This window comes from Anolis sagrei, chromosome 2, assembly GCF_037176765.1.
Source record: "Anolis sagrei isolate rAnoSag1 chromosome 2, rAnoSag1.mat, whole genome shotgun sequence".
Classification (NCBI taxonomy): Eukaryota; Metazoa; Chordata; class Lepidosauria; order Squamata; family Dactyloidae; genus Anolis; species Anolis sagrei.
The window spans coordinates 151,091,267-151,106,897 of record NC_090022.1 but is presented as its reverse complement, the minus strand read 5'-3'; the positions used below and the strand labels follow the sequence as shown (position 1 = coordinate 151,106,897).

The window sequence follows — 15,631 nt, the reverse complement described above, 5'->3', positions numbered from 1 at the left end:
CCAACTCTTTGATTCTATGATTCTATGAATGTAAATGTAAAGGAAAAAAAGAGAAATGCTGGGCCATTCTGAGAACCATCATGTTGGGCTATATAGAGAAGCCATTGAAATTCACAAGCACATTGAAAATTTCAACAGAAGGAGGAAACCATGAAAATGAACAAAATCTGGTTACCAGATTTCCACGCAGAAACAGGGAAAATCCAGACAAACAAACATATACCAGTCGACACCTAAACAGAGGATGCCTCCAGGCAACAAAGGCCAGGCTACCTCTATGCATATACCCTCACTGGTTGATTTTGGAAACTTCAAGGCTACTCAAATGCTAAGACAAGCTTGCTAATTCATCACTTGCTTCAAACAGATGGGTTCTGTTTCCCACTCTGAACATACATACATACATACATACATACACACACACACACACTCCACTTCCTTCATTGCCAACTAAACCTCTTAAGATGCCAGCCACTGATGCAGGTGAAACGTCAGGAGAGAATGCTGCTGGAACATGGTCATGCAGCCCGAAAAACCCACAGCAACCCAGTATTTAACTCTTAATTGTGCATGTTGTAGAGAAATGTCTTGAATTTTGGTTAAAGTTCGTAATCTCAAATTAATACCATTGGTTTTTTTTAGCTCATAGCATAATTTCAGAATTGAGAAAGGTATTATTTAACAAGCATTAGTATATATGCCAATAGCTTGTTGCATCGCCTGCAGTGCACACCAACAGTCCCATAGGTGGGAACTTTTCCAACATCCAGTGGCCTGTTTATGAGTTTTTGGTCAGTCTTGCATATCCGTTTTCATTAGTGTGAATGGGTTTTTAAAATCCTGGATGTTCACTGTTCTGTAAGACACAGAAGGGTCTTGTTCATGAGTAACGCTGAACTGGGGTGTAGTGTTGTGTGAATGAACATTTGTTTTTGGCATGGAAGTGGTAAAAACATGTTTGCTTTTGTTTTAAAACAGCCTTCTCCTCAAACCCAAACCAATTGCAATTATCCAGTGCAGTTCCCGGGCTATAGACGAGATAGGTTCTGTAGGTTTGTTCTCAAGTTGAATTTGTAAGTCTGAACAGGTATATTTTAAGTGTAACTCCAGCCAAATACCTACCTATCTGTCTGTCTGTCTATCTATCATAGGAATGGGTTAACACCCTTTTTGTTTTTATTTGGCTGTCTGTGCCCCTGTTGCGAAGATTTCACCCCCCTTTCTGTCTCTGTGAGAATTTTGAAAAAAATTGGCTTATTGTGGAAACAAGGATTGGTGATAAAACTTCAGTGGAGACACCTTTTCCCCATGATAATTGTTTCACTAATGAATTTCCCATCCTAAAGGTGGATTTGCTCACCCTTCTTGTTGTCTCGCCCCAGTTCTTAACTATGAGTTGTACGTAAGTCAGATGTTTAACTTGTGGACGGGATGTATAAGTTGATCTCCTGTATAAGTTGAATGTTGATATGACCCATGGATCAGTCAAGAGTCATTCTGTGAAAAGGGGAAGGCACCAGTGCCGCTTCAGGGGGCCACCCAGCCCTGGTTGCCACTATTTAAAAAGGCCAGAAGCGACACTAGATTAAAGAGGTCAGTACTTTCAGGTTCTCACAGAACTGACTAAGCTCCTGCCATTTGCCACTAACCGGAGAAGGAATGGTTCCTTTTTTAATAACAATTAAGGTACAGTACTCAAATTGACCCAAGGATTAGTTGGCCCAGGTTTTTTGGGGAAGGTGTGTGTGGTTTTTCTCTACACTCCATAGGCGATCACTTGCGGCCAAGTACATTTGTCTTCCAAGGGTGGAAGCTAGTTTTAACTACAGCCAGTCCCTGAGTTTCAGACAAGATAGGTTTTTTAGGTTTGTTGTTAAGTTGAATTTGTATGTAAGTTGGGACAGATACATTTTTCAAGTTTCAGATAGCATAGGTGAGGATGCCTGCCATAGATGTGGGTGAAACGTCAGGAGAGAATGCTTCTGGAGCATGGCCATATAGCCCGGAAAACTCTTAAATTCTGACAACTGCTTTAGCTGTCTGAGCTCTTCCTGCAGATCATTCCACAGTCTTGGAGTGGCCAATGAAGAGGCCCTCCAGGTAATGGTTGCATATTAAGGTGAGGTGTGTGAGTATGTATGTGAGTCCCCTATATCAGATAGCCCAGGAAGTAATGCTTCTGAGAAATAAGACAATTTAAAACCATGATGTATGGAGATGGGTTCTTTCCCCTTAAATTCTAGGAGTGGTGAACTCTTCTGCAATACCTATTCTGACTTTTCCTTGCCTAAGAAAACAATGACATTAATGAGGTTGTCATAAGTCAACAGGTGACTCGAATGCATATATACACACACAGTGTGGCTGTCTCAAGCTGTCCATCTTGTTTTCAGATATTTGTATTCTTTTGTCCTTAATGTCCTGCATATTTCAGAAATGATGATATAGTGGTTAAATAATGCATGAAGAATTTATAGATTTATTATATTCTATATATTTTGTACGGTCGAGTGCTTACATTCATAATGATAGACAGAACTGAATGCAGAAAACATTAAAATTGATGTCCTTTCTATATACTGAATTCTCTTGGAGATGTAGAATTTTTTAGAGTACGCTAAATGGCATGATTCAGAAATATTATAGAGCATGTTTTTTATTTGTTCTTTATAATATAGTCTCCTTACACTGACCAGCAAATAAAAGAACCGTTTGAATATTTGGACAGAATATTTACCTTTTTTCAGAGCAATTACCCTATATATTTGAGTATAAGCCGAGGCATCTAATTTTACCAACCCCCCCCCCCCAAAAAAAACCCCTTGAAAAACGTATTGACTCCAGTATAAGCCAAGGGTGGGAAATGCGGCAGCTACTGGTAAATTTCATAATAAAAATAGATACCAATAAAATTACATTAATTGCAGCATCAGTCGGTTAAATGTTTTTGAACTATTTACAGAAAACTGTAGATTAAGATAAGACTGTCCAACTCTGATTAAACCATTATTCTAACCTTCTCCAATGTAAATGTGCTTACATATCTTTGCAATAAGAGTAAAATAATAAATGTAATAATAATAGAGTAAAATAATAACTGTAATAGTAGATTAAAATAATAAATGTAATAATAACAATAATAGAGTAAACTAGTAAATGTAATAAAAATAATAGAGTAAAATAATGAAAATGTAATAATAATAATAATAATAATAATAATAATAATAATAGAGTAGAATAATAAATAACCTTGACTTGAGTATAAGCCGAGGGGGGCTTTTTCAGCCTAAAAAAGGGGGTTGAAAAACATTCCTTATACTTAAGTATATACAGTAAGTATGTTGGACTTTATGCATAGAATTGCTTTTTAAATAATTTATTGCTATACTGCCAAATCCATTTAACTGTAATATTTGCAAAATCTATTCTTTTTACCCTCCTCCCCTTCTATCTTTAGAATATAAATTTCTGTGTGGTGGTAGTTGGGTTGTGGAGGGATGGGTGTGTTGTCTTGTGTGTGTGCTGAAGAAAGCATTTATATTTAATGTGCAATAGCACAATGACAATAAAGCTATTCTGTAAGCTACTTGAAGCAGACACAGTGCTCTAATTTATTCTGTAAAGCATGAAGTACAGGGTTGTTAACAAACAAATAATCTCTTTATCATTTTATTGTGCAGTTGACACAATAGTAAATGCCTGTTGTCACAACAAAAAGTTAAATGTTAAACTTTTACCAAATAATATCTGGAAATACTAGCATTTAATTTTTGAAAAGTAATCTTAATAGGTAAATGTTGGTATTCTCAATATCAGTCACTAAAATACGTTGGTTATACATACTGAACATACGTTTTTATTACACTTGGTCTATGATTTTTGTGCTGAAATCCAGTTGTGAAGCCCCAAAGAAGATACATTGGAACAATAAATATTACTCATGCGTCCACTTGCCATTCAACAGCCGAGTCTGTCAGTCTCTTCTAATTGTGACTAGCAATTGGTCATGGAATTTTTGCAGGCTGTGCAGATAATAATGCTGCATGTTGTGTTTTTTGATTGCCACTTTGGACTTTTTTTGTTTCATATAGATTAGATAAATATGAAAGTTAGAGTCTCAAGGAGGAAGGTCCACCAAGATGTTTATTCTTCTGCTGACCCGTGGCCTTGAGTGGATTTGTAATCTATCCTCTGGATCAACACCTCCAAGGTCTCCAGACATTCCCACAAAACAGCTTGATATAAATGTTACTTTGACCCATTACAATCATTAGTAGCAAAAGAGACACTCATATGGTGTCTCCTATCTGAAGAAAGCTAGCAAGCATAATGAATGTGATGGACACCCTGCAGCACATTTTCTTCAGCCATTTTATAATTTCACTGATGCAGTATTTGCTGGGACTCCGACATGTAATTGGCAGCTCTCTTTGCCAGTGGATAACTTTGGCAACCAGAACATATTAGTTTATTTATCATTTTATTTTACTATACTACAGTCGGTTCTCTGCATTTTCAGATTTGACTTTTGTAGGGTTGTTTATTAATGAATTTGATTAAAATGTTTTCTTTGGGAATCTCTTGGACCTCCAGTGTGTCTATATTGTCAGCTTTAATCAGAAGTTGATCATAGAGTCATGTGGGAGAACCTAAATATATATTTTAAATAGAATCCCACTTGAAATCCCTAGGCCCTTCAGTGCAAATCTGTAGCAAGCTTTTAGTGGAAATTGACTTTAGAGACATGCTGGAAAATCTGGAGATTCTCAGAGACCTGTTATCTTGGTTAATGATATTGGATTGCATGATTTTCAATAAATGGTTTTTAATGTTTGATTGTTTTAGTGGTTATTTTAATGTACATGTTTATTTTGCAGGATGTATGTTATTGTGGCATTAAATTGTTGCCTATATATGCAAGCTGCTCAGAGTCTCTTATGGGTATTTTTTTTTTTTTTTGCCCATGTCAGGAGTGAATTCTCTCACATCAGAAGTCGCTGTACGAATTGACACCACATTTGGACACAATACACCTATCAGGCCATTGAGTGACCATCACTCATAAAAACACTGAAAAACAAAGCAGAAGATACTTTAAAAGCCAAAAAATAAAAAAATACATTACAACACATGCACAAAACCACACACACACACATACACATATATGCAAACGCACATATATACACATATACACAAATATATACACACACAAAACACATATACACGGACTGGCAACGCATGGCAGGGGGACGGCTAGTAATAAATAACATCATTTGTGTTTTTTCACTTTCATAAGCTGACTGTATTTCTCTTTATTACAAACATTTGCTTTGTGGCTACTTCTAAAGAGTTACTTAATAAGCATGCCTCCAGGGTGGTATATTAGTAGTATGGGCAGTACCTGAGTTACAGATATCAGGCTTACATACAACTCCTAGTTAAGAACTTGGTTGAGACAACAGGAAGTGAGAGAACTCTACCCCTCGAAAAGGACATTCCCAGAAGAGTTCTCATGGGGAAAAAGTTGTCTCCACTGAAGCTTTATCACCAATCCATGTTTCTACAAGCCATTTTTTTCGGAATCCGGTTATCACAGAGACAAAAAGTGAGGTGAACTCTTCTGAACAGGGGCACAGATAGCAAAACAAACGCCACAAGAATGTTATTATTTATTTACTTATTTATTTTTATCCTGCTTTTCTCCCATGGATGGGACTCAAAGCAGCGAATAATGGTTCTATCAACAGAAATTACTTGATACAAACCAAAAACGAAACAGATAAAGAACACATTACATAACCCATATACGACAAAAATAATATTGTAATGTAATATATAATAATAATACAATATTATAACCATATATTTTATATTACATGTAATATTACTAATAATATTAGAGTATAATGGTATAGTACAATATAGTAATATATAATACTGATATTGTGCTATGCTAATAATATAATATAGGGTGTGTGTGTGTGTGTGTGTATGTATATGTATGTATGTATGTGTGTGTGTGTGTATATATATATATATATATATATATATATGCCACTCTGATTCCCCGTCGGGGTGAGAAGGGCAGCATATAAATAAATACCACGAAAATCTCTGGGCCTCAAGCCAATGAGGTCATCTATTAAAACAATTAGACAAAAAATTCTAGAAGCACTGATTCTTTAGGCCGTATAAACATGTCACATCAAAGAAGGCCATTGATATGCCTTAGGAAAGGCCAGCTTCCACAGAAAAGATTTTGACCTGTGCACAAAATGGCAGTAGAGAGGGTGCTGATCGTACCTTTCGGGAAGGAGTTCCAGAGCTGCAGGGCCACCACCGAGAAGGCCCTTTCTCTCGTTCCCACCAACCATACTTGTGACGGCGATGGAACCAAGAGAAGGGCCTCTCCTGATGATCTCAGGGCTCATGTGGGCTGATAGGAGGAGATGTGGTCCCTCCAGTAGGCGGGCCCGAACCGTGTTAACCCTTCCCTATGCTATCCAAAGCATGTGTACGCATATGTGGACACACATATATATGGATGGTGATGCACTGAATAAATGTACTTGTGCCGACTTACATATAAGTTCAACTTAAGAACAAACCTACAGAACCTATCTTAACTTAGGTTCTTAGGCGATCCCTCGTAATCTGAGGATGATGGTCCTCCAAGTGTAGTATCCTGGCGGTGGGTCCGTAGGTTACTGTGGAACCCTATTCTTGATCTGCATCTTCTCCCACAGCTAGGACATCGGTTTACAGGTGGAAGGCGGTCCCGGTCGGGGTTGGCTTGACGCGCCTTCCTCTTGGCACGTTTCTCTTGCCATCCATTCATGCCTCTTCAAATTCTGCAGCACTGCTGGTCACAGCTGACCTCCAACTGGAACGCTCAAGGGCCAGGGCTTCCCAGTTCTCAGTATCTATGCCAGAGTTTTTAAGGTTGGCTTTGAGCCCGTTCTTAACTTGGGGACTGCATGTATAGAAAACTGTATACTGCACAGATAGACCATTGATCCATCTGGACATCAAACAGGATTGCCAACTTTTTAGTGGCATCAGCTTTCCAGAGTTTAAAGCAGAATATTTTTAGAGATCTCTAACAGTCCTTGGTGAAACCCCCTCCATTTACTAACTAAGCAACACCATAATTTGCCTCTGAGATGAGACAAGAATTTGTGCGTTCAAAATAGTAGGTGGCAACAGTTGATGAGAGGGTCTCTGGCTCATTACTGAAGACATTCATTTAAAAAGGAACAAGCCAGGCATGCCTTCCATTCTACTACATTCTGCTAGTTCTACTAATTAATAGGAAAAGGCTGACTTGGAGGCCTAGGGAGACTGTGATAATGACTGTGTAGAAACCTCTTCCAGTCAACTACCGGTAGTTTGAATTCTGGGAATAAGGTCTGGTTTACTGATTTCTTCCATAAGGTAAATGCCGTTTGTATTGGTTATCCAGTAAAGGTATGGTCTGAGAAAAAGGGTACTTACACCAAACTTATAATTACTGTATATACTCAAATATAAGCAGAGTTTTAAAAGCCCTTTTTTAGACTGAACCCCCTCAGCTTATACTAGAGTCAAAGTTATTTATTATTTTACTCTATTATTATGATTTTTATTACATTTATTATTTTACTCTACTATTACTATTTCATTTATTATTTTCTTTATTATTATTTGTTACTTTTCTCTATTATTGTTATTATTATATTTATTATTTTACTCTATTATTATTACATTTATTGTTTTACTCACACGGGCCCCTTAGTGACAGTGAGTTAAACGGATGAGCTGCTGAACTTGCTGACCGAAAGGTTGGTGGTTCGAATCCAGGGAGCAAGGTGAGCTCCTGCTGTTAGGCCCAGCTTCTGCTAATCTAGCAGTTCGAAAACATGCAAATGTGAGTAGATCAATAGGTACTGCTTTGGCAGGAAAGCAAAGGCGGTGCTCCGTGCAGTCATGCCGGCTACATGACCTTCGAGGTGTCTATAGACAACACCGGCTCTTCAGCTTAGAAATGGGGATAAGCACCACCCCCCAGAGTAGGACACGATTAAACTTAATGTCAGGGGAAACCTTTACCTTTACTTTATTTTTATTGTTTTACTTATTATTATTATTATTATTATTATTACATTTATTCTTTTACTCTATTATTATTATGTTTATTATTTTACTCTATTATTTTTTATTATTACATGTATCATTTTACTCTATTATTATGGGAAGGATACGTAAGCACATTTACATTGAAGGTTAGACTAATGGTCTAATCAGAGTTAGACAGTCTTATCTTAAATTACAGTTTTCTGCAAATATTCAAAAACATTTAACCTACTGATGCCTCAATTAATGGAATTGTATTGTCATCTATTTTTATTTTGAAATTTATCAGTAGCTGCTGTATTTCCCACTCTCGGCTAATACTCGAATCAATACTTTTCCCCATTTTTTATGATACAATTAGGTGCCTTGGCTTATATTTGGGTCGGCTTATATTCAATTATATACGGGTAATTATTTCTCCTTCTCACTAAGACATCACACATTCTGCTGATAATGATTTGATTCGTTTTGTAGTATAATTGTTCTTGATTACTTTTTGTCATACAGCGGTGCATGGCCTCACTTTTTTGTGCATTTTGTTCTATTTGTCAACATCTTGATGTTTTTGAAAGATAACTAAGAAACAACCATTAAAGCCATTTATGAATAAGAGGAAAAATACTAGGTTGGTTTACTTTAAAATTACCACTATAAAGGTAACCAGTTACTTTCAAGGAGATCTAAAGACTAGGCCTGTGCGGTTTCGTTCGTTAATTCGTTATTTCGTTATTAATTCGTTATTTTTACCACATCCGACGCGATTTCAAAACACATTTTTAAACCCGGAAGGGTTTAAAAATATCGAAACAGCAGCCCCATATATTTTACGAGCTTCAGCTCGTGTCGTTAATGGGATGGAGGCTGCTGAGTGCTGCTGGTGCCTGGGAGCCAATCCGGCGCTCCCAAGCACCCCAGCAGTAAATGGGGCGGGCGGGGCGAAGGGGCGGCGCGAGCAACACAGCTGGGAGGAGGAGGAGGAGGAGGAGGAGGGCGCAGGAGCCGGAGCCGATTGGATGGCGCGGCTCCTGCGCCCTCCTCCTCCTCCTCCTCCTGGCACTTCCTGCAACACAGCTGGGAGGAGGAGGAGGAGGAGGAGGGCGCAGGAGCCGGAGCCGATTGGATGGCGCGCGCGCGCCATCCAATCGGCTCCGGCTCCTGCGCCCTCCTCCTCCTCCTCCTCCTCCTAGCACTTCCTGCAACACAGCTGGGAGGAGGAGGAGGAGGAGGAGGGCGCAGGAGCCGGAGCCGATTGGATGGCGCTCTTGCTGTGAGTTTTCAGGCTCTTTTGCTGTGAGTTTTCAGGGCTGTATGTATGACCATGTTCCAGAAGCATTCTCTCCTGACATTTTGCCCACATCTATGGCAGGCATCCTCAGAGGTCTGTTGGAAACTAGGCAAATGGAGTTTCAGTTTATCTATGGAATGTCCAGGGTGGGAGAAATGAAAGCCATTCAATGCTAATCAAGGTGACCATTACTGCAACATTCACACTTACAAAATGTTTTGTAAATATTTACGAAATTTCGTAAATAACAAAACTTTTTTTGGAAAGTTTTGTAAATATTTTAAATATCGAAACAAAAAAACACCCCAATTACAAATCGATTTTAGAAACAAATTTTTTCTTGATCAAACAGGCCTACTAAAGACTCTTATCTAGGTTTTTAAAATATATTTTCCTAACTTTGATTTGAAGAATTCAAGGTGGGGTAGATTAAGGTATTGTGAGTCACCTAGTTATTGACATGGCTAAATGAGGTTTTGAACCCAGACTTCTGTGTTTAGTTCAGTGCTACTAATCACACCATCCCGGGACTCTTTCTTTTTGTAGCGGCTGGCAAGATCCTTTGCTTACATAATTCAGAATGCTTATTCAGTTAGCTACCAAAACAATGTTTTGTCTTGGGTTAGATTCTTTGGCAGTGGGACATTGCTGACTTGTCCTTCTACTTTGTCCTGGGTTAGTCTCAATAAATTAGAGTTCTTTTTGTGTTAACAGTGCAGATCTGAAAAAGAGAAATAATTCTGACTTCTGTCTGAAAACTCACATATTTTCATTTACAGGTGAAAATGCAGGAAGCTGACCGAGTTGCAAAAATACTCCGCTCTGTTCTCCAGTCACATAAAAATGGAATTCCCTTTTCTCGTTTGCAAGGAGAATATAAATCTTTCACTGGAGAGCTGATTCCTTTCAGGCAGCTGGGACATCCTTCTCTGGAAGGGTATCTGAAAAGCATCCCTGGATTTGTTAAGTTGGAAGGCAGTAAAAGTAGTGAGGTAAGAAATTAATTCTTTTTAACCAGGTCTGTGTGAGTGGATCGACTTTGAAATTCACTTTGATGCAAGGATTTGACACTTTTAGCATGAGACAATCCCAGTGTCAAAGCTCTTGTGCTTAGTACTGAGTTATTTGAAGTGGTTTTGTTTGTAGTGGTCTTGAAATGTTCATTTTTTATCCTTTTTGGATATTGAGAGTAAGATGGGAATTATTACAATTTATATATAATTATTATTATTTTAAAAGAGAGAGGGAGCGATCAAGATGGGAACATAACGCTTTTGAAAAATCCTCTCTGATTCTCGCTTGCTAAATAGGCTAATTTCTACGAAGTACAGCTGAAGCATCTTTTGCAGAGTCCATTGTGAACTCTGCATAACAAATTTGTGCAAAATAATATCTACAAACAGCCACTAGGTGGCATTCAGAAAACTTTTCCTGTCAAATTTTTCAGGACCCTAACATTAAGTCAAGGGGATCCCATTTGGGGCCGAGATCCACAGCTTTAAAAAGCAGTGTTCTAGACTCCACTCCTGTTTCTGATGGGTTTTTTAAAATATAGCTTTGTGTTTAATGTAAATGGCTCCAGTAAGAATTCAAGGTGAATGTGTTGGCATTAGCATCCTCAGCAGCTAGGAATCTTGCCCTCCTCTGTATCCCAGCACTGAGGGCTCTATACTATGTGATAGGGCCTACTTAGTAATGAACCTTGGTAGTAAAATACCTTCACTTTGGAGGTTCAGCTGGCACCAACATTAGCTTTACTTTAGTGCCAAGTGAAAAAGGGTTATTCAAGTTAGCATCCCTTATAAGGAATTCCAAAAGCTGACATACTCCAAGATCCAAAATTATCCATATTGGTGGCTAAGATGGTGACTCCTTTGCTCCCTGGTGCTCGCAACTGTACAAATTTTCTTTCCTGCAGAAAATTATTTAAAATGTATCAAATTATCTGCAGCCTGTGTATAACATATATGAAACACAAATGAATTTTGTGTTTAGACATGAGTTCCATCTCCAAGATGTATATTTGTGAAAATACAAATAGTCCAAAATCCACCAAAATATATTTAAAAAAAAGGAATAAAGGCAGTCTCCAAATTACAAATAGGATACATTCTGTAGCTTTGTACTTAAGTTGAATTTGTTTGTAAGTCAGAACAGGCACATTTTTAAGTGCAACCCCAGTCAAAAATCTATAGGGAAACGTTAACCACTCCTGTGGTGTTTGTTTGCTGTCTGTGCCCATGTTTAGGATATTTCAGCTCACTTTCTTTCCCTGTGATCATTGGATTTTGAAAAATTTGGCTTGTTGTGGAAACAAGAAATAGTGATAAAGCTTCAGTGGAGACACCTTTTCCCCATGATCATAACACTTTCAGGAGTGAATTTCCCTCCCGAGGGGTAGATTTCATCTCACTTCCTGTTGTCTCACCCCTGTTCTTAGGAACCATGGTGGCGCAGTGGGTTAAACCCTTGTGCTGGCAGGACTGCTGACCTGAAGGTTGGCGGTTCAAATCCATGAGACAGGGTGAGCTCCCGTCTGTCAGCTCCAGCTTCCCATGCGGTGACATGAGAGAAGCCTCTCACAGGATGGTAAAACTTCTGGGCATCCCTGGGCAACATCCTTGCAGATGGCCAATTCTCTCACACCAGAAGCAACTTGCAGTTTCTCAAGTCGCTTCAGACACAAAAAACCTCTGTTCTTAACTATGAAGCATATGTAAGTCAGATGTCTGTAACTCGGAGACTGCCTACACTTCTGGTCCTAAGCATTTTAGATAAGACATTTTCAATGTGTATTTTATTAATGCCATTGGGACCAAATTGATCTATTCCAAAACCAACTTTCACATGATTTTAAACTGTTCTAACTTTCTCAACTTGTTTTTTTAAATATGTGATTGGTGTATTTAAATTATCTTGGTGTATTTAAAATCAATCTTTAATTGATTTTACACTGAGATCCTAGGATATGGGGAAGGATATAAATATTCTAATGATTTATTTGTAAATAAAAATGTTTATTTCAAAACATTTCAGATAATGTCTTGTTACATCATCTTATTTCCAGATCTATACTCCCCCACCCTACCCCATCATTCACATAGTGTTATGTACAATACAGCTCTACTTATTCTAGTTTCATCCATTACATATAATTGTTTTAGTAGATTTGCTCATCCACAGTCCTTCTTGATCATTGGTCGATATGTATTTTCTTTGAATGTCTTGCAAATCTGATGGTCAAATCTTTTACGGAGCTCTTAATAGATTATGATCTAAATGGCTTTGCAATTCTGTAAATTGTTTTATTATTTTAAATTGTTCTCAGTTGTTTGAAATTGTTTACTGGTTTAAGGTCAGGACAGCTTCATTGACTTTAGGTGGGAAGGTGTATTAGAGTTAGGTGTCATCTGCATATAGGTGGCACCGCATTCCAAAACTCTGGGTGACCTCTCCCAGTGGTTTCATGTATATGTTAAATAGTAGTAGTAGTAGTAGTAGTAGTAGTAGTAGTGTAATAATAATAATAATAATAATAATAATAATAATAATTTATTTATATACCACCCTATCTCCCCAGAGGGACTTAGGGCGATTTACAACAAAAGTAACAGTGACAAACATTCAATGCCAAAGTGAACACACAACAAATCACCTGGAGCTGCCGCAACCTGCTGAAGGCAAATGATGAGGCCTTCTTTAGCCCGGCCTGCTGAAGAGCCATGACGAGGCCCTCCTGGACCCAGCCTGGTGGAAGCCAATGATGAGGCCTTCTTGGGCCTGGCCTGTTGACATTGGATACAACATGACATGGGGTACAACACAGACCCCTGAACAACCCCCCAGGACAATGGCCAGGGGCTCGAACATGAGTTCTCCAGCACCACCTTCTGAATACAGCCCTCCAGAAAGGGAGTCACTGTAAAACAGTGCCTCCCAGTCCCATCTCAACGAGATGACCCAGAAGGATAACATGGGCAATGGACCTAGCTGCCGATAGGTCTAGGAGAACCAAAAGGGACACACTCCCCCTGTCTAGCTCTCTGCATAGGTCATCCACCAAGGCAACTAAAGCTGTATCTATTCCATAGCCAGGCCTGAAACCAGATTGAATCTAGATAATCTGTTTCATCCAGACATCCCTGGAGTTGGGAGGCCACCACATGCTCCAAAACCTTGCTCAGAAAGAGTGATCAGACACAGGCCGATAGTTGTCCATTATGGAGGGGGTTCAGGGATGATTTTTAAAATATGGGTGTCACAACTGCATCCTTTAGGCAGGCTGGAATTCTGCCTTGTTCCAAAGACGCATTGACCACCATCTTCAGCCACTCTGCCAGCCCCCCTCTAGCCTGTTTGATCAGCCAGGAAAGGCAAGGATCTAGAATACATTTTACACTGAGATCCTAGAAAACAGGGAAGGTTATATTCTAATAATTTTAAGATGACTTTAGCACTGAGTTATGTGTTTAAGACCAGTGTTTTCAAATGTCATGCTGAAAGGTGTACCTTGTATTATTTAGTGGGCCAATATATCTGTGCCTCCAATGCTTGTGCTGGATCAGCTATGTGGTTGTTCAATTCCTGATTTAATGCATGAATGCATTAACTTGCATACATTCCATCACATTTCCATCCTAATGCAAAGAGGCTGCTTCCAGTGAGCAAGTGTTTCCCATGACTGTGAACATAGAAAACAACTGGTAAATTGCAAATTCACCACTTTCGATTTCTTTCTTTCTCCTTTGAGCAGGTGATTTGCCATGCTGTTGTGTGTCGAGAGACTGCAGGGATTGCTCAGCTAGTTGCCTGCCAGAGAACATCCAAAAAGAAAACAGTCCGACAAGTGAATTGTAGAATGAGGCTGAAAAATACTGCTTCACTTGCCTCAATAGGTAAGCCTGTCTCAGCTACAAAATACTGAACTGGTACATGCTGCATTAATCAACTTTGTACTAAGCATTAGCAGAGCTTCTCTATTGTAGTGATTCTGCTGACGGCAAATGGACCATGTATCCTTTGGATTGTTCGTATTGCAAGACAGCTTAACTGTTTTATGTGCCTTGCAATTTCATGTAAAGATAGGAATATCTGAAATAAAAGAAAAAAACAGAAGAAATTCTTCCTGACAAATGTAAGGTGATCTTCAGTTGGTTGTTCTCTATAGGCTTAAATGTGAGGCCTGAATTAGGCTGTTCTGTAGTCTGCGTTTTGCACAAGTCCTTGCCCTGCCCTCTCAAATATGATCATGCCCACCATTTCCTGGTTACTGGTTGTTGATGTCGGTTTATGTATTTTTATGATGTTTTTATTCTTTTGTTTTTAGTTATTTTAATTTGATTGTTTACATTCTATGTTTATAATTTTGTTTTAGCTTGTAATCCTTGTTTATGTTGGTATTTGTCCCCATGTATCCCACCCCAAGTACCTTTGGGGAGATGGTGGCAAGATATAAAAATAAAGTTGTTTTTCTTATTGTTAATAATTATTATTGAAGGTGTGTAAACTTAAAAATTCTTCTTTTACATAGATGTCGATCCAAGAATTATCATAGCTTGCAACTGTAGAGACAAAGAGTAAACGTTGAAAAAGTTTAAGCCTTCCCTTGTTTCAGAGCCTCAGATAAATGGAAAATGTGGCTTAGTAATTTGTGTTTCATTCCATTGTGTCATAGGCAAGCCAAAGGGCACATTAAGAAAACCTGGGTTCATGAACGCATCCCTGGAAAACAGGAGGCCTTCGTTCCCACCACTGAGAAGTAAAGGAAACTATGGAGCCATTCGTCCTGGTTTGAGCACATCACCATATCCTGTGTCTCCCGAATTAGGGGTGTCTGCACCCAAGGAAGACATAGCACAAGAACACGTGACTGTAACGAACAGGTTAGGGTTTGTCTTGTTAGAACACTTGCTGGGCATAATCTGATGGTGACAGTATCTAGGGGAATAAATGGTCTTAAATACAAGCTTCAGCAACAAGTAAAAATACTATGGAATTATTTGATAGCATCCCGTCCTCCATGTTTTTCTCCTTTTCAGGTTCTGAATAGTTGGCTTTGTTCTCATGCTTTGAATAGGACATTTCCTTGCATAACAATTAATAATTTTTGTAGAGTTGTCTGTTTTGACTTCATTGTGCCTTTACTATGACAAAAGTCCTGGAGGCAAGGTTTAAAAGTAGTAAACCTTAGCAATGATAGTATCGTGCTTGTATATAATGTATGTTGCTATCTAG

General features: G+C 38.6%; 1 protein-coding gene across 4 annotated transcripts in view; it reads left to right on the top strand.

The window, feature by feature from the left end:
* TDRD7 (tudor domain containing 7) overlaps positions 1–15,631 on the top strand; it is a 65,908-nt gene that overhangs the window by 19,069 nt on the left and 31,208 nt on the right. For 3 of the 4 annotated variants that reach the window (XM_060763766.2, XM_060763768.2, XM_060763767.2), the window contains exons 2-4: positions 10,177–10,389; positions 14,151–14,292; positions 15,072–15,279. In XM_060763766.2, coding sequence (XP_060619749.2) covers positions 10,183–10,389; positions 14,151–14,292; positions 15,072–15,279 — 557 coding nt within the window. In that variant the 5' untranslated portion in view covers positions 10,177–10,182. Of the gene's footprint in view, positions 1–7,418; positions 7,468–10,176; positions 10,390–14,150; positions 14,293–15,071; positions 15,280–15,631 lie in introns of those variants that run through there. The other variant, XM_060763769.2, reaches the window with a different exon arrangement.